Source organism: Mycteria americana, chromosome 2 (genome assembly GCF_035582795.1).
Source record: "Mycteria americana isolate JAX WOST 10 ecotype Jacksonville Zoo and Gardens chromosome 2, USCA_MyAme_1.0, whole genome shotgun sequence".
In the NCBI taxonomy this organism is placed as follows: Eukaryota; Metazoa; Chordata; class Aves; order Ciconiiformes; family Ciconiidae; genus Mycteria; species Mycteria americana.
Genome location: NC_134366.1, coordinates 150,301,679 through 150,321,619, shown reverse-complemented (window position 1 = coordinate 150,321,619; position 19,941 = coordinate 150,301,679). Strand labels below are relative to the sequence as shown.

The 19,941-nt window shown below is 47.5% G+C and overlaps 1 protein-coding gene across 1 annotated transcript in view; it reads right to left on the bottom strand.

The window, feature by feature from the left end:
• Positions 1–353: 353 nt before the first annotated feature.
• Positions 354–19,941, bottom strand: part of CPQ (carboxypeptidase Q) — a 211,039-nt gene continuing 191,451 nt past the window's right edge. Inside the window, exons 9-10 of the mRNA XM_075495001.1 lie at positions 646–710; positions 354–528 (exon numbers count right to left, since the gene is read on the bottom strand). Coding sequence (XP_075351116.1) covers positions 685–710 — 26 coding nt within the window. The 3' untranslated portion in view covers positions 354–528; positions 646–684. The remainder of the gene's footprint in view (positions 529–645; positions 711–19,941) is intronic.

Sequence of the window (19,941 nt, the reverse complement as noted above, 5' to 3'; positions counted from 1 at the left end):
CCTTTACAAAATACTTTACAAAAGTATTCAAATAAGAGTCAACAAATCTTTTGTAATGTAGGACCTTTTCCTTAAAAAGTAAAGCAATGCTTCATCTATACACACTTTGACTTCAGATTAACAGCTCCTTTGGACCGTATTATTCACTTAAATCCCAGGCTAGGACTAGGTACAAATCCCAAACAGTTTAATAGCACTGCTGATTTAGCTCTTCATTGAAATATATTTTATGTTTGCTTTAGTTCCTTTGAATTAGAGAACAAGTACTCTCTTCTGAACACAAGGAAAGATATTTTCAATTTTAGTATCTATTTGTAAAAGCAGTAACATCTACCACTGCACAGAAATAAGTCAGGGTGTTTAGAGTGGAGTGGCTGCTGTGTGTTTCTCCTGGTTTTCCACCCCCAAGGCTCAAGCCTAGAGTGAATTTCTTCCTTCTCGTCCGTGAAATATGATGCTCTTCACCCACTGTGCTCCTGGTACTACTTGAATTACTTCAGACCCTCCAATGCAATTAGCTCACAAGAGCTGAAATAAAAAGACAAACAAAATGAGTTTTCTCTCCCCTGCCTTCTTGGGATCAAACCCAAGATTTAATGAATTAAAAATTTAAAATTAAAATTGAAATTAAATTTAATGAATTACCTGTTCTTGTAAGATGTGATCTGCATACAGAAGTAGCCATCAGTCTTCATTGACCCTTCTCCCTTCTGAAAAATGACAGAGCTGAAGTTGTTTCCCTGCCACCCAAGGCTTATGGAAAAGAAGGTGGTTATTCAAGCTTTTATTCCATCATGAGTTCTCATGCTGTAAAATTTAGTTTAATTCCAAAATTCATTATCCTCTTATTCTTCATTCAAGTAGTAAGATGGAGACCTTGATACTAAATAGTGCTGAGCTGACTTCTGCAAGCGTTTCTAAAAAAAAAAGCAGTACGCATGCATTGCAAGCTCTGCTGTTTCCATTAACCACAATCCAAGGTCTTTGCAGAAAGGACTGTGCTCTGGTTTGTTTGACTTTCTTACTCTGGGCTCCCTGAAGAATCAGATACCATAGTTTAAAACCTGCTAAAATATATCTTGGTTTCAGAGCTTAAAAGCTGGTAATCCATAACTCAAGGATCTGAAAACACACTTATTAGCAGAAAGGAGGGATCCATAAAGATGACAGATGAATGATGAAAGGTATTTTATATGGGTCAGATCAGTTCACAGTCTCTCAAATGGCAATGTTCTCACCTCCGTGGGTAGGTCAGGGCTCTTTCCTTCTTTACCCCCTCAGCATAAGACTCTAATACTTTCTCAAGACTGTTAGAGAGCATTAAAAAGATGACTTTTCACAGAAGCCCATTACCAACACACAGCAAAACAGTCACAACACATGCTGACACACAACTATCTATTGCCCTATACTATGTTCTTGATGAGGAAACTCCTTCCAAGTTGTCATATTGCAGTAACAGGATTTGAAGTTCAGGCAGACAGAGATAAGTTTTTCACTTCAGCATTAAGTTTGTGTAGCACGTGTCTCATGGAGACAGAGACTAGTTTAAGGGTAGGACCAAAACAAAAGTAAAAGACCACAAAGAGTAGACAGCAGGGAGAGGTCTTTCCCTCTGAGGCTGGGAGGGGTAGTTGCGTGTGCACAAAGCAGCCCTTGGAGTTATTCCTCGGCAGATCATTTGGTAAACCCTTCCACTTACCCTTCCACTTCTATTGCAATGCTCAAGAGCCCAAATGCAAAGTGTTCCTGGGCTTTCTTAATGATCATGTACTTGTGCTAACTAGGAAATGATTTTGCATGATGCCATGCAAATGAGCGACCTTACCTCTGCCATCACAGGTCTACACTGTGAAATGGATGTTGGCAGTGGAGATGTCCTGGGGAACCTGAAGTGTCTCCTGTACCACAGGAACCTACACCCCGGGTGCAGGGGGGTCACTTCCCAGGGTGGGGTACTCGCCCACCTCTGGGGTGGCAGGGGCGTGGGACAGGGCAGGATTGCACAGAGCTGGGGCACCCACACCTCCCACTGCAGGGGTGTGCGGGCAGGGGTCCTGCATGCCCAGACGAGGAAGGGGGGGTGTGACCCCCACAGCCTGGGAGGGGGATGTGTGTGTGCACACAAGTCTGTGTGCGTGTGGCACGTGTCGGGATCAGTTACAGAAGGGGGTTTAGAAATTTGTAGTTGCATGTTACCTCTTGTGGCTGGTGTTGTGGTTATCCGTTGTATGGCTGATATCGATCCTGAACGTATTGTTCAATGATTGCCAGTTCATTACGTATCATTAATAAATCATTGCACCACTTCAACCCTGATTTGGCTTAAACTGTGCGAACCTATTGGGATTTGCTACAGTGTTTAGTCAGGGAGAGGAACAATGAGCAGAATTTTGTCAAATCCTCCTCAATTTGTCTGGATAACCCAGCTGATAAACACTGAGAAATAACAGTTTCTAATGCATCCATGGGACCATGAGGAAGAGCACCACCTTTTTCCTCCCGTCTTAATCCTCCCTACATGTGCCGTTGTAGCACACCCCTGAAGGCAGCATTGCAGGGTTTCACTGCATTAATATGATTGATCCCCTGCACGGCCAGAACGTGGGTACTTCAGCCTGGGAGCAGCTGGCCAATTATCATGACAGCAATTAACCCAAACATTTTTCTGCCAATGTCACCAATGATGACGTCTGGGCTACCTTCCTTAGTCTTACTCGATTTCTCCATTTTGTGCCGTTTTCCACTTCTTTCCCCTCCAGTGCAGCAGGGTAGAGTGCGATAGTGGGTGTGCTGCCACAGGGCCGGGGGCACGCCACGCCGCGCGCTGTGTGCACCGGCAGAAGTGCTGCTCACGAAGCTACAGCCATTTGTTTGCAGCAGTGGGTTTGACTACCGTCTCTGTTGAGCTGTGCCAGCAGGAGGGATGTAGAGGAAGTTCTCACTGCACTGTCAGCATCCAGCACTGACTGTAAGTTACCTGTAGCCCTTCTGCCCAGAAAAAGGGCCATTTTCATTGTATGCATATTTATGCTCAGCAGTAACCATCTTACAGAGAAATGGGAAGCAGTTTAACTTTGATGGCTGATTTTAAGTTTTCCCACTCCACCCCATGAAAATACAGTTGGCAGCGTACGTTCTCAGAGAGCACATTAGCGCTGAATTCATTCAAACCTCCCCGCGTGGGCAGGAAAAGGACTGGAGCTATTCTTACATTATTCATGGCAAGCTTTGGCAGCTCTCTCGGTGTCAGCATTCACAGTTTCTGCTCTGTAGTATCTCCACCGTCCCACACGTCTCCCATGTTCAGGCTCAGCTTTTCCAACAGTAATAAATACATTACAGGCTTCCGGTGCCATTATGCAAAGGCAGGGAGGAAAGCACTAAGGCAGCCTGCAGGCCGAAAGGATGAGGAAGGCATCTCTTTCTTTTGCTGGTGATCCTGCATCTCTTTTTCCAGAACACAGCTTGTCCTTTTGGCAGGATCGGACGTATTCAAACTCTTTCTCCACTTCTTTCACTTTCTTTTGCGCCATTAAGCAGTTGCCCTTGAACTTCTCTTGGCTGGGCAGGATCGTGCACGGAAAAGACTTGGGGCAGGGTAAGAATGGCAACAAACAGACCTGGCAGCAGTAAACGAAGGTGTGTAAATGCCCATTTCAAAACTCTTCCATAGTATCCTCATTTTGTCAACTCATTGTTATCCCAGATCATCCTCCATTCACCCCCCATCATGTATAATTCATAGTTGTTACTCTTTCTGTTGACATATGTATGATAACTGAAAACTCCTCAGCTATGGAGACATAATAATATATCAATCCACCACCAGTAACCAGCTGAAGCTGGAAGTTATTAAAAAATATATTTATTTAGGAACATCCTTCCTGGGCTGACATGTGGCATTTCTGGAACCAGCTGGATTCCTTTGAGTATAAGGTGCAGACTGACTTTTGCAGAAAGGGCATGTTTGTAGGTGGTCTGGAGGCTTCAGTTTTGGGTGAGACGTTGCCCCTCTCTAGGAGAAAAGGCATTTCCTTCGCTGCCTCCCGCTTCCCCCCTGCTGGCTCTGATGCTGCGTCCATCGTCAGGGGAGCTTTGTGAGGGCGATCGTCTCACTTTTCCTTTAATATCTCCTAGTCTTGAGCGGTGGAGAAATACCAACACAAAATTATATGGTTAACATTTCCAAAAGCCACAAAGTGGCTGTAAAGGACAGGTCCCCAGCATGGTGTTGGACTCCAACGTCATTTTTTAGATGATTTTGAAAATGTTTCCTTTTGTATCACACAGCTTTCCTCCAAAGCACGTGACTGAACTGAACTTCAATGGCTTTGTCTGGGTCCCTGTTCACAAGTTTTCCTTGTACCATGCTTGAGATGAAATAAAACTGCTGAGGTTCCTTTAAAGTTGCAAAATGTGCTGTCTGAGATTGTTGCCCTGGGGTTTGGCGTGGAAGAAAGACAAATGGAAAATATAATTTTCCTTAAATCCCTGCTGTCCTTTGTTTGAGCATTTGACTCTAATCCTCCTTAGTTGTAAGAAGTTTATTATTTGTTTAATGTTCCTTTTGCGCCTCTGAAAATAACAGAGTTAAGAGAAACAGGATGATTAACAGTTGCTCGTGGAAATCACAAAGTAAACTGACAGCTCCCTTCAGTCAGCGTAGCACTCTGGCCAGCCACACAGGGAGGCCGTGGGGACAGGGATGCTGTAAAGCCGTGACGGAGGGAGCCCGTGCCCAGCACCAAGGCCCGAAGCTGCAGCACTGGGGACAACTGCAGCTCTCCGACACCTGCACTCTGGCTCAGACCTAATTCACATTCAAGCCTCATTGCCATGGCCAGGAGACCGCCAGGAGACCACCATTGCTTATGCTCGGGGAGGACTGAGGGCACAAGGCTAATGGCTCCCAAACAGAGGGCTCCAGGACCATCGTCTGTGGAGATAATTTGGTTTCACTTACTGCTGACTCTCCTCCCGTTTGTTCAACGGGTGTCTGAGGTCTTCATTGCAATGAAGCTAGTGGCCTGTGAAGGCACCTGAAAACACCTATTGCTGTTTTCTCTATGGCCACCGATCTACCAACAAGTGGAATCCGATTTTATATTTAGTGAGTGTCCCAGAGGGAAAACCAAATCTAATAGACTTCTTTCATTCCTAACTGCTTTAACACTGCTCTCCTTCTCCATATCCACTTGGAGAGCAAATTCAATTAAAATGTCCTTGCCAATTTACAAAATTATTAACATGTTAATGATTTTGCAGTTTTACAGAAGGGCAACAAGGAGAGAGGAAATAGCTTAGCAAATCCATCCGTACTATGGTGATGAAGAGTTATGGAGGGCTGTGGGCACATAACAAGAGTTACGGAGGGGGTTGCAATGAGAAATCCCAGCCCCAGGCCAGAGCTGCCTCCAGCTCTCTCCTTGCCTGGGGCAGAACAGTCTCTTCCATTGCCAAAACCAAACCCAAGCAGGTTGGGATGGCAGGGAGGTCACGAGGCAGATGTAAATGAGGACAAACACAGCGTAATTCTTATCAGCAGATGGATAAGAGCAAGGACAGTTATGGTACACCCACAGCAGCTCAGTGAACATCCTTCCCTCACACTGAGAAGGACGAAGATTTATTGCACTGAATCCAGCAGCACTGCACTTGTTTGAAACCAGTATTAGTGAGAACTGGGCTGGGCTGCAATTTCTGCAAGCAGTTCGGTGACGCCTTACAGGCACAGCAGGACTCCAGCCCATTGCTGCCGGTGATAGTCCAGTGCAGGCAAAGAGTGGGAGACTTGTTTCAGATTACATCAACTTCAGCAAACTATTAAAAACAAGTAGAAAAAAAGCTCAAACCCAAGGTCTGATTACTGCACAGCCCCACAAAGTGCTCTGGGAGTGGTTGGTCTCTCCTTAGAGGTGGCACACTGTGAAAATGCAGCATAAGTGGGTGGCAGGTTTCATCTCCCCCTGCATGATGGCTTTGCTCCTGGCACTCAGGGCAGCAAAGTGCCAAAAGTCATCTCAAGCACACCTCCAGCAGCTGCAGTCATGGCGGTTCCTCCAAGACATCAGGGGTTTCTCACATGCTCAAAGTGTGAGAATGGCTCAGTGAGTAAAGCACTAACTATCCCCTGATTTGGAAGAGAAAGATTTCTTTTTTTTGTATTAACTCCTTGTTAAGTTTCCACTTGAACACCAGTGGTGGTAGTTGTCTTTCAAGAGGTGAGCAGTCATTTCAAAACTTCCCCCCTCACTAATGGCCCTTACTATCGCTCAGAAAAACATTACAGATTTGGAAACGGTGGGAGCATGCTGCTTCCTTCTTTTTTCTGAAAGGAAATACTAACAGTATTGCCAAACCTCAAATCTAACATGACATTTATGCCTTATGCAAGGAAAATTTAGGAGAGTATAGCTGGGAACAATGGCAGCTGATGACCACAGAATCACAGAATCATAGTATCATTAAGGTTGGAAAAGACCTCTAGGATCATCTAGTCCAACCATCAACCCAACACCTCCATGCCTACTAAACCATGTCCCGAAGTGCCACATCTACATGTTTTTTGAACTCCTCCAGGGATGGTGACTCCACCACCTCTCTGGGCAGCCTGTTCCAATGCTTGATCACCCTTTCCGTAAAGAAATTTTTCCTAATATCCAATCTAAACCTCTCCTGATGCAACTTGAGGCCATTTCCTCTCGTCCTATTGCTAGTTACTTGGGAGAAGAGACTGACACCCACCTCACTACAACCTCCTTTCAGGTAGTTGTAGAGAGCAATAAGGTCTCCCCTCAGCCTCCTTTTCTCCAGGCTAAACAACCCCAGTTCCCTCAGCCGCTCCTCATTCCCTCATTCCCTCCTTGTTCTCCAGACCCTTCACCAGCTTCATTGCCCGTCTCTGGACACGCTCCAGCACCTCAATGTCTTTCTTGTAGTGAGGGGCCCAAAACTGAACACAGGATTCGAGGCGTGGCCTCACCAGTGCTGAGTACAGGGGGACAAGCACTTCCCTAGTCCTGCTGGCCACATTACTTCTGATACAAGCCAGGATGCCATTGGCCTTCTTGGCCACCTGGGCACACTGCTGACTCATGTTCAGCTGGCTATCGACCAGCACCCCCAGGTCCTTTTCCATTGAGCAGCTTTCCAGCCACTCTTCTCCAAGCCTGGAGCATTGCATGGGGTTGTTGTGCACCGAAGTGCAGGACCCACCACTTGGTCTTGTTGAACCTCATACAATTGGCCTCGGCCCATCGATCCAGCCTGTCCAGGTCCCTCTGCAGAGCCTTCCTACCCTCAAGCAGATCGACACTCCTGCCCAACTTGGTGTCATCTGCAAACTTAATGAGGGTGCACTCAATCCCCTCATCCAGACCATTGATCAAGATATTAAACAAGACTGGCCCCAAAACTGAGCCCTGGGGAACACCACTTGTGGCTGGCTGCCAACTGGATTTAACTCCATTCACCACCACTCTTTGGGCCCGGCCGTCCAGCCAGTTCTTTACCCAGCGAAGAGTACACCCGCCTAAGCCATGAGCAGCCAGTTTCTCCAGGAGAATGCTGTGGGAAACCGTGTCAAAGGCTTTACTGAAGTCCAGGTAGACAACATCCACAGCCTTTCCCTCATTCACTAAAGGAGAAGGAGAAGGAGATCAGGTTGGTTAAGCAGGACCTGCCTTTCATGAACCCATGCTGTCTGGGCCTGATCCCCAGGTTGGCCTGCACATGCCTGTTGAGCACACTCAAGATGATCTGCTCCATCAGCTTCCCCGGCACCGAGGTCAGGCTGACAGGCCTGTAGTTCCCCGGATCCTCCTTCCGGCTCTTCTTGTAGATGGGCGTCACATTGGCAAGCTTCCGGTCATCTGGGACCTCCCCTGTTAACCAGGACCGCTGATAAATGATGGAGAGTGGCTTGGCAAGCTCCTCCACCAGCTCCTTCAGTACTCTCGGGTGGATCCCATCTGGCCCCATAGACTTGTGAGTGTCCAGGTAGCATAGCAGGTCGTTAACTGCTTCCCCCTGGATTATGGGGGGTTTATTGTGCTCTCTGTCCCTGTCTTCCTGCTCAGGGGGCTGAATTCCCTGGGGATAACTGGTCTGACTATTAAAGACTGAGGCAAAGAAGGCATTAAGTACCTCAGCCTTTTCCTCATCCTTGGTGGCAATGTTTCCCCCCCCCCATCCAGTAAAGGAGGGAGATTCTCCTTGGCTCTCTTTTTGTTGTTAATGTATTTGTAAAAACATTTTTAATTATCTCTTACAACAGTGGCCAGATTGAGTTCTAGCTGGGCTTTTGCCTTTCTTATCTTCTCTCTGCTTGACTTGACGAGATCCCTGTACTCTTCTTGAGTTGCCTCCCCCTTCTTCCAAAAGTGGTAAACTCCTTTTTTTCCTGAGTCCCAGCAAAAGCTCCCTGTTCAGCCAGGCTGGTCATCTTCCCCACTGGTTCTTCTTAAGGCACCTGGAGACAGCCTGCTCCTGTACCTTTGAGGCTTCCTTCTTAAAGAGTGCCCAGCCTTTCCTGGACCCCTTTGCCCTTCAGGACTGTCTCCCAAGGGACTCTCTCAACCAGTGTCCTGAACAGGCCAAAGTCTGCCCTCTGGAAGTCCATGGTGGTGTTTTTGCTCACCCCACTCCTTACTTCACCCCGCATTGAGAACTCTATCATATCATGGTCGCTAAGCCCAAGACGGCCTCCAACCACCACATCTCCCACCAGTCCTGTTTGTAAACAGCAGGTCAAGCGGGGCACCTCCCCTGGTAGGCTCGCTCACCAGCTGTGTGAGGAAGTTATCTTCCGCACATTCCAGGAACCTCCTAGACTGTTTCCTCTCTGCTGCATTGTATTTCCAGCAGACGTCCGGTTAAGTTGAAGTCCCTCACAAGAACAAGGGCTAGCGATTGTGAGACTCCTGCCAGCTGTTTATAGAGTGCTTCACCTGCCTCTTCATCCTGGTTGGGTGGTCTATAACAGACACCCAGCAGGATATCGGCCTTGTTGGCTTTCCCCCTCATCCTTACCCGTAAGCATTTGACCTTATCGTCATAATCGCTGAGTTCTACACAGTCGAAACACTCCCTAACACAGAGCCACCCCACCGCCTCTCCTTCCTTGCCCTATCCCTTCTGAAGAGCTTATAGCCCCGCACTTTGGCAGTGGGAGCAAGTTGAGTGAGGTTCTGCCTGGTATGTTTAGGTTGGAGTGCAAGACAAAGAAAAGAAAAAAGGAAAGAAAAAAGAAAGGAATAAAGAAAAGAAAAAAGAAAAGAAGAAATAAAATTAAAAGAAAAGAAAAAGAGAAGCTCCTATAAAAAATGACGATGTGAAGAGCAACAGCATTAAGATCCCTGCGGTGGGTAAGCACTAAGGATGTGCTTGCACGATGTTGCTGATGATCGTGCCAGCAGGACACAGGTTCTCGAGCCTCTTTTTTGGAAGAGCTGTGGGGGGAAGCTCTGAGGGCCTTGGCTGAGCTCAGCTGCTTGGAATTTCATTGTGTCTTGGCTTTCCCTAGATTTGTACAAAAGCACGTTTGTACAAGCCTTGGCGCTTCACACCACGGGCTACTTGTGAAAACAGTGGTCAGTTTGGGGAGCACCAAATGTACATTAAAATGATAATTTTCCCTTGCTTAGGACTTGCTATGAAAATGTCCCACATATTCCAGATTGCACAGTTTGCATAAATTAATGGCAGCTGACGGATTAACCCAAAGATTCAGCGAACTAAGCAAGACTGTAACACTAAACCATAACTACCCTGTTAGAAGACATTATATTCCAGCAGGTTTAAAAAAAAAAGCAAGCACCCCCACCACACATCATTTGTAAGCTTTGTAAAATTACCTAATTAGACTAAATTTTACAAGGATTTTTGGCAGCAGCGTCCACTTGCTAGCCAGATTAATGTGACAGAGCGTGACAATGGCTTCCCTCTGAAGTTTGCCGGACCCCACAGCTAGATCAGGGCTGCACAGTTTATCTTGGGCAGATGCAGCTTCAGCACCAGTAAAACAGTTCAAAGACAAGGGAGGTGACTCCGAAGCTGTGGATGCCTGAGGATATTAATGGCAACGCTTGGCTGCTCCGGCTCGCAAGCCTTCCTTCCGTGTCTCCAAAAGCTCTCCTTGGAGTGGCTACATTTTCCCTGTAAGGCCTGACAAGCTTCAAATGGAGCTCGCTCTTTTGGTCAGAGAAATTACTTGGGACATAAAGATGACTTCTTTTAACCTGCTCACCTGATGGGATGTTGTTAGAGACCACGGCTGAGGCTGCCACTAATTAGGCTGTAAGCGCACATGGAGAGACGCAGCCCTTACCCCAATGGGTACATTCATTCTGCTGGTCCACAGATTTGCTTCTTTTTGAGAGAAACTGCATTTTCAGCACAAGAAGCCCAAAGGTGGGAGATGCTTGGAGAATTTGAGGCAGGTGGCCTGAATTTGGATTACTCCTTTGCAGAGAGCAAAGCGCTCACCTGTTGGGAAGACGGACAGCCCTGGCACACCAGGCCTGCCCTGGCTGCCCCAGATAAGCTCTCTGTCCTTCAGAAACCTCCTGTGACCGCGGGTTTCTCCTCAGAAAGGCACAGGCAGGAAGGGACAGCTGAAGAGATCAACTCAATATCATTAAAAGGATGGCAGCAGAGCTGGGGCTTCTCCCCACCAGCAGAACATCCATCTTCCCCTTTCCGTACTGCGGGTGCTTTTTTGTTATTTAGTCCTTTAGCTATGAATATTTCTGAACAAGAAACAGAAATGCACGCCTGCCTTTGGGATTAATTCTGAACCACGCGCCTGCAGAGCGTCGTGTAGAATAGGAACATAATTGTTGAATGAGTTGCACCATGCACCCTTCCTTCAAGTTGGAAGAGCTACACTGTGGGATTTTGAAGAAGCCCCGCTCACCCCAGAGAAGCGATGGCAGCCTGGCCATGTTCTCCAGGTGTTTGCTGAAATGGCCAGAAAACAACTGAGCTCTCCTGGTGTGCTCTGAGGGGTCAGTCTGCCTCGGGACCAGGTCCCTCTGGTGTTCTTCAAATGAGCTGCGGTACATAGATACAAGACTTGCTGGGTGAAGACTTGGGGATGGCTTAACCATGGAACAGGAAAACAAGATATGGAGCTGCATTTTAAGACTGATTTTTTTTTCTGGCTTAAATTACAAATGAAGATGTAGATGTTACATTGGTGGGGAAGATGCTTATTCTTCAAATGCCAGTGAGCTGACTGTACTTCTATAAAGATTTTCTGAGCTTTCTGAAGGAGTAATGAGGACAGAAAGAAAGAAAGAAAGAGAAAAGGTGCACTTTAAAAGGAAGACTTTTCTGCCAGTAAAATGCATGCAATGAATGCAAGTAAAACACAACTGAAGGGGAAATTTTTCCCTGTGAAAAATTTCATATCAAAAGCAAATATAGGTCATTCCACTGGAAGAAGAGAATGAATTAGTCATAGAAGTCCTTTGTGAAATAATAGGCTTTATTGCTTTCTGGTTTATTCCAGGTAAGACCTTGAATCTGGAGCGAGAATTGACCTGAGCTCAGGCAGACGCATTAACCAATGCCCCTTCAGCTTAAAAAATAGATTCTCACACCAGATTTTCCCCAGATTAGTCCCAGCATAACCTGCTCTTTCCCTGGAAGCCCGTGCTGGCTGACAGACTTCAGGATTACTGGCATAACTCACTCGGCCACGGTTTCTTGCCTGCAGCCCATTCAGTGGCACACAAGGGTCTGGCATTTGTGTCAAGAGAGATAAAGAATAGTTTGAATGATGTGAAATTACAGGTGCTGCTTGGTCCTGCAGTTCATAAGCTGAGCTGAATAATTTTACTGCCCTTTGCTGAGAACAGAGAGAAAAAGGGGACAAGAGGTAATCGTGGTGTCATCTACTGCAGAAACCTTACACAGGACTTTACCCTAATTTCATAGAATCACAGGACCATTGAATGGTTTGGGTTGGAAGGGACCTTAAAGATCATCTCGTTCCAACGCCCCTGCCATGGGCAGGGACGCCTTCCACTAGACCAGGTTGCTCAAAGCCCCATCCAACCTGGCCTTGAACACTTCCAGGGATGGGGCATCCACAGCTTCCCTGGGCAACCTGTTCCAGTGCCTCACCACCCTCACAGTGAAGAATTTCTTCCTTTTATCTAATCTAAAGCTACCCTCTCTCAGTCTAAAGCCATTACCCCTTGTCCTATCACTACATGCCCTTGTAAAAAGTCCCTTTCCAGCTTTCTTATAGGCCCCCTTCAGGTACTGGAAGGCTGCTAGAAGGTGTCCCCAGAGCCTTCTCTTCTCCAGGCTGAACAACCCCAACTCTCTCAGCCTGTCTTCACAGGAGAGGTGCTCCAGCCCTCGGATCATCTTCGTGGCCCTCCTCTGGACTCACTCCAACAGCTCCATGTCCTTCTTATGTTGGGGGCCCCAGAGGCTGAACGCAGTACTCCAGGCGGGGTCTCACGAGAGTGGAGTAGAGGAGGAGAATCACCTCCCTCGACCTGCTGGCCACTGTTCTTTTGATGCAGCCCAGGATATGGTTGGCTTTCTGGGCTGCAAGTGCACACTGCCACGTCATGATGAGCCTCTCATAGACCAACACCCCCAAGCCCTTCTCCTCACGGCTGCTCTCAATTCAAATCACACTGATGCGAGGGACAGGGCTGTCTTTGATTTACTGAAGTGGGCGAATGTGGAAAGCCTCTCAGAGCTTCCAGTAATGCTGTGCTTCACGTGGATGCTCTCCTTGGGACAGCACGGAGGAACCTTCCCTTTCCCATGACTTACCATTCAGCACCAAAACCACTCCAAACAAAACCAGCAAAGCTCCCCTCCCAAACCAAATGCCTCTCCTCACATTGAATAGTATTTCAAAAGCACAAGGTTGTTAAATACCAAGGACGGACATCCTTTCCTTCCACCTCTTCCAGCACACAGCATGGGCCAAGGCAAAACTCGCAAAGGGAGCTGCTGCCTCCCTGCTGAATTTGCTGCGGGAGCCGGGGGGTGCAGGGTTCAGCGCTGTGTGGTACAGCCAGTCAAGGCCACACATTGAACTCTGTGGACAAAAATAAATATTGAACAGCTGCTCTTTCAGGCAGCATTATTTATCCTGCACAGCAAAGGAGGCAGGGACCCAGAGGAGAGGTAGTCTGTGGTTGTGGCAGTAATGCACGGAAGATGCTGCAGGTGTGGAAGGGGAGGAGCTGTGGTTCCCGGTACCATCTTCTGGCTTTTCCTTACTTCAGGTGCTTGTCTCGTACCCTTAAAGTGCCCTGAATGTGAAATGCGGTTGGTTCTGAAAAAATAAGTTATCTCTGGCGTGTCTTTGTCACTGCTAAAATAGAGCATAGTGCTGCTAAAAGCCCCGATTTCATCACTCTGCCATTTCACATCGGCGTGCCACATTTTTCTGTCTGAGCTGTGCAACTCCGCTCTGTCTTCCCAGAGCTTGTGCTGATTTCCAGATCTTATGCTGTTGCGCAGACCTCTGACTTAATCCTGTCCTTACCTGCTCGATACTAGGAGCCCTAGAAGACTGGCCAGGGCTTTTAAGTGCCTCATTCCATCATGTGCAAGCATTGCACTGAACTTTTCAAGCTGTCCCTTTACAAACTCCCCCCACGGACCGGGGTACGCCAGCACCTCGCAGGCAAGCTGAAGCAAAGAGCAAAACAACCCAGGGATGGGGAAACCTTCAATCTACCCTTTCCCCCTCCCGCTCGCCCTTCTGCCAATATCAGAAGGGAAATGGGCCAAAGCTTGATGCTTTTTAATGTGAATGAGGCACTTAGATATCGCCGGAGAGGGAGCTGATCAGACAAGCTCGTCTATTCTTAATTCTGGCAAACAACGGAGCAGTATGTTATCGGCCCCTGCCTCAGGCGAGGCCAGCTTAGATCAAGCAGGAAACCAAATGTTGATGTTTCAGAGATTTCTTAGCTCTGAGGTACTCTAACACACTGAAATATTTGTGCCATAGAAATGAGATTCAATGCACTCGCTATTTTCTCACACTGTTTGAACACCCACGAGGGGTTCCCATGAATGCCTGCCTGAAAGCAGGCAGGGGGTTGCTGATGCCATAATTATCTCGAAATGGTCGCATTGCTTTTTTATTGGATTAGCATTAAAAGCACAAATACAAGCTTTCTGTGGGATGCTTCAGTGTAATTAGATGTTCGAAGACATGTAAATGTATATACGCCAGGGCAGAAGCTAACTCAATCTGTCACTTATGAGCAGGCAACAGTGTCACTTTGTCACCGCTGGACTGTGTAGAGTCACCATGCAAGCCCTAAGCTGGAGTGTGGGGTTGCCAGTGAGCACGGGTCTGTTTAAGGTCATTTAGGACAGGAGCTCAACAAAGGATTAATATGAGTCTGACAAAAATCATGTTTGAAAATATATTTATTCTGTCAGATTTCATGAGTGGTAGCTATTGCTCCATTCAAGCTGAATGATAGCGTTCAGTATGCACACTTACTCATCCTGACAGCTAACAAGATAAACATGTCAGCATGTGATTTGCCAAATATTTTCCCGTGGAATTCAGGCAGGAGTTGCCAACGGAGCTGGCTTTCGAGTGGAGGGACCGAGGCATTCGAGTATACAGACACGCGCCACGCGTAGCAGCAAAACCCACACCAAACCTGCGAGGGACTTTTTCCACCATTCCAGCCAAAACTTAGGTGCGATGGTGCTCGTCAGCTCTGCCCACCATGACGGTCTCTCCTGACTCTTTAGTAAATTTCCCCAAATCCTGTTTTTGCAGCACAGGATAATTGCAAGGGGAAGACCTGCTATTCATGCTAGCTCAATAGATGCCAGGCGCTGGGCAATGCTCATCAGGCCTTGGCAGCGGTGGATGCAAAGGGCAGTACTGGCAGCCCCCAAATTGGCTTTACCTTTCATTGCGGGATAATTCTTCCCGGAGACTGAGCTCGTGACCTTTATCATAGCGAGTTTTATTTACAGATTGGGAAATGGCAGGGTGTCCTTTAAGATGAAAGGAATCAAAACACAAGGGAAAAAGAAAGATTTTGCAGAAGCAAAAGATCTGACTGGAGAACTGTTTAGAGAAGTCTGTATAAACAGACCTGTTAGGCTGCTATCTCACATTTTAGCCACAGCTTTTTGGAGCCTTTAACTAGATAATGAAGGGATTTTTAGGCTTTGGGCTCCCCGGTGCATCTGTCTTTTACTAACACTGCACCTATTTCCTCATGTGTCTGCAGCTCACTCCAGTGTAATTTTCCCTGCTTTCCCTGTTTTATGTTCCCTCTCTGTCCTCTTACCTGTCACCAGCAGGTAACAGCCCCTGCTTTAACACTTTTTGTCTCAAAGATGCCCAAAAGCATTTTGCAGCCTCCTGGTCTCATCCAGGTGTGTATTCCCATCTATGAAAGAAGATTTTTTGCTATGTTGCTAATAACGGCCCCTGTGTGATGAGTAGGGATCATGTCACACCACAGAAATGAGTCCCGGCTCAGCAAGAGGCAGATGACCATTGCAGGCACCGAGCAGAGATGTCCCCTGCCAGCCCCAGCCCTGCTGCACAGCGCATGGCACGGAGCCGGGAGCCGTCCGTGCCAGGCAGCTGGCCAGGACCTCCATAGCCTGGCCCATTGCCACCAAAGTGGGACCCTGGACTCCAGGCTGGGCACCACCATGCTGCAGGTCCCTCCCCTGCCAGTTTAGGGGATGCTCAGGCGAGCCAGGGTCCCCTCCCCTCCATCCCCCAGGAGAGGCATCAGCATGAAGTTTGTGGCAAAGGCTGAAGTGGCTCCAGCAAAGCACAAGTAAAGGTCTGATGTGAGGAGACAGGGTGGGCCTGCTGCATCAGGCTGTGCCAGAGAAAGGGGCTATCCTCCCTCCAGTTGCCTCCTAAGGACAGCGCCGGGATGACGGGGAAACCACTGGCTTTCCCCTTCATGGCTTACCCTCACAGCAGCTGGCTGTTTTAAGCTGAATCCACCTCACCAATAATTTTACTGAAAGAAATCTTTAAATAGCAACAAACAACTATGTATTATACCAAAGAAGAACTATGAGGATAAATTATGATTTACTTAATGCTCAACTGTTCTCAAAGATGCAAATCTCTCATAAACGCTGCTGGTGGTTAACAACCAACCCACATTTCAGGCAGCCCGATGTAGCCACCATTGGTATCGTTCACAGAGCAGTGAAGGTTCCTGCCGTCCTACAGACATGAAATAAAAATAGTTTGCATTTCTACAAGCAGGAAGGACTTGAGACTGATAACCCTGCTGTGAGGTGTCCCCAGCTAAGGGAGGAGGGGATCCAGGTTAACCACTTGCCCGTGGCCACACAGGAGAGGATGGAGCAGAAGTGAACAGGGCTCTGCTGGCCACCTGGCTGAGCTCCCCACCTGCATCTCCTTCCACCTCCAGTGGCCCATCCATATCCCACTACCCATCTGTCAAGAAAATATGAGATATCTGGGTACTGAAGTACTCAGTGAAATAAAAATGTAGGCTGTCCATAAGGATCTCCTAGTTCCCAGTGGTTTTTGGATTAGCTTGCTTCTGAAATACTTCATCAGCATTTTAGTGGAAGATGCCTTTCAGAGGAGCTCACCCTCTGCAGCACCTGTAACAGTCCTAAAAAGAAATACTGCTCTTGTTCCTCTCTTGTACAGCTTCCCTCCAACCCCTGATACGTCCCACCCATCATTTCAAGTGTTCCCCACCCTACCCCAAAGCCACGTCCCACACCCTGACGCGGCTTTGCTGTGGCTGTGCTGTAGGAGTGCCCCGGAGGCCAAACCCAACACATTGTCTTCACCATGCTCTTGAGGGTGTCACGACAGAGTCTGCCCTTTCGGCCTCCCCTTTGCAGAACGCCTGGAAGAAAAATGCCCCCTCCACCACCACACAGGAGTTCCAGGTGATGCTTGCTTCACAGAAGTGACGTGTGAGCTACCTCAATGCACTTATGTCTGCAAACCAGAAAATGCTGGAACTGGCCAGCTCTGCAAGACTGCCCACCATCCCGTTTTTGATCTTGAATCTCCAGAAGACAGCATGCAGAAGTACCCCAACAGCAGCCAGGTTTGCACATGGACCGTCCTCCTGGCTGTACTGGCGTCTCTGACTCCTATTGACACATCCTGGCCTCCCCTTCCCATGCTCTGACCATCTCAAATGCTGATAAACCGCAATGGTGTGTAGGTATAAGGTCTTATACAACAAACAAAAAGTGCTGTCTTATCTCAAAACCAGGCACTGGTTAGCCTGGTCTTCAGTACATGTTAGAAATCCAGTTCAGAACAGGTGGTCTCATCTCAAAATGCCACATTTGCTCCTCTCCGGTGGAAAGAATGGCCTCTGTGGGTGGCAGTAGTTTTTGGACATTTGGCATGCCCTTGCTCTACAGGTCTCCTTTTCCAGCCCTCCTGTGACCAACTACTGGTGAAGCCATCGTGCTGAGGAGGGAGAGGCTTCTCCCATCCTCCCATCTCCTCTTCGCCTGCTGCTGGCTGGAGATGGGTGACGTCTAAAGCCTGGAGCATTGTCTTTGGTCAGCCAGTTGAAACCGAAGGTCCTATGGATGACTGAGCCCCTCGGGCCCTGCCTTGGACCAGCCATAAGGCCAACCTCAGCAGAAGACTGTCATGAGAGCCCAGGAACTCAAGCAATGGAAACACCTTGGGGTACAGGCAGAGGCAAGGGACTTCCCTACAAGCCCTAAGGTGTGTTTTGGATGTGCTTTTATTTTGGGCTGTTTCTATCAGTGGGGAACTCCTTTATTTGGAAACTGACCTGGAACACCCAGAAGGACCGTGGGAGAGCCCAGGGGGCCTAAGGACCTTGGGGCCTTCTGGTGGCCACCAGCTGTCCAGCTTGGCTCCCAGGGCTGGGATAAGTGCCCTTCCTTTGCACAGGAAGAGCACTGGGACATTTTGTATGGTGCAGACATTTGGGCAAACTTTCAGGAACATGAGCTTAAGTGCAGACAGCGACAGGGAGAGGAGTGCAGAGGCTGTTGGCTGAGACAGGGCTAACAACCGCCTTTAAGGTCCAGATAGAGGCGTGTGTTGCTGAGGTCCTGCTTCTGCTTCCTGTGCCAAGAGAGACTCGGGGAGCTGTGGAGAAGGGCTTTGCAGGGAGTTTGGGGGCTTGGTGGTACCCAGAAGGGGCGATGTGGACACTGCACGCCCTCACGTTGTATGGTCCAGCTCAGTCCTCTGTGCACGATTCCTGCTCATAAATTTCTTCCTCAGCCTTCTCTCATAGTTGGCTACAAGGTGTCCGCTTCCCAGAGGAGCCACAGCTGAAGCCTTTGCCTCTGCTGGTGGCAGTGGTGGTAGGACCAGCCCTTCAGAGGCAGAGGGGTTGTGCCCAGTGCCTCTGCGGAGGACGGGAAGGCAGCCCGTGTCCCTTCCCCGTTTCTCCCATAGGATAAATCAACACTATGCCTTTTCATTTGATCCACTGGTATTTCTGAAGGAATTTACACAGCCTTTAAGGTGGGTTGTTTCTCCAAGTTAAACAGAAAAGGGCTATAAACTGAGGCTACGCTTATACCAGAAATCAATAAGCTGCCATGGAGATCTATGGAAATACACTGTACTGTGTGCAAAGGGCACAGACTCTGTCAAAAAAAAAAAAAAGAAAAAAAAAATCCTTGAATCGGTTTGTGCCAGCATGATTTTGTTCCGACCTGAGGGTGCAGGTGTTCAGTGGCAGGACAGTGCAGGAGGGTGCAGGGCTCTCCCCCAGTGCTTGCACGGAGAGGGAGTCCCAGGGAGAGAAGGAAGGGAGAGAGGAGGAGAGGCTGTGCAGGGTGTTCTGAGAGTGGTTTGGGGTGTTTTTCATCCGGTCACAATAGACGAGGAATTGGATACTGAGCAAAGCTAACAGGAATAGCTTGAAGTTTGTGGCTGCTCAGGCGCTGGAGAACCAGCCATCAGCTCCCATTGCGCTGCGCTCAGATCCACCCCGGCTGAGCCAGGCAGACGGTAACGTACCTTGTAATTACAGGCTGCAAACAAGCAGCGCAAGAGACAAACAGGGAAAAGTATAGCCTATCAGAAGCAACTCAAATCACAGCTGTAAATATGATTGAAATGCAGTTTAAAATTCAGAGATTTGCTGTAACTCTAAATGCACTGGTAATGCGCTGTATTGTATTTGTAATTTACCATCATGTAATTTAATGCTAGGCTATTTTTCAATATTTCAAGACACTGTCAAAAGGGTAAGCTGAATAAAGGAAAAAAACAATATAGTGGAAAATTTCAAAGAAATGTACCATCTAAAAAGAAAACACCACACACCAATATAAAAAAAAAAAGAGAAGTTTGAAAATGAATTTGTGAGTTACCTCTTGAACACATTAGAACAGATAATATCAGAGTTTTACCATTCAGCTTTCTCTTCTACTTCCTCATTGTTTGAAAAGTTAGGGAGAGGGGAATGAAAGAGAGCAGAATCTCATAGCCTAAAGATTTACTCCGTCAAATTCAATGACAGAAGAAAGATGGGGAAAAAAAGGAAAGAATAAAAACTATTTAAGTCTCAAATTTGGAAATACCTAAATGTCTGTTTTGGGGGATTCCCCTTCCCTCCCAAACTTTAGAAGGAAATGAATTCTTTTCATAAATGTCACTCCTTCTTTGGGGGAAAAAAAAAATGATTCATGCAGAAAATTTCCACCGGGTCCAGTTGTAACATCTTTGCTTTCTGAAGTGGTATGTAATCAAACTGCATTCTTACACCCATTTATGGATATTTATGTCATACAGGGTATGCAGCCTTGAACTTAGCCATTCACATACAAGAATATGAGCTGGTATCAGGTTAATTTATTTTACATCATCTTGTAGGGATATTTCACTAACAGACCATTTAAAAGAAAAGGAGTATCTTGACAAATAAAACTAGAACAGGTTATGGAGAT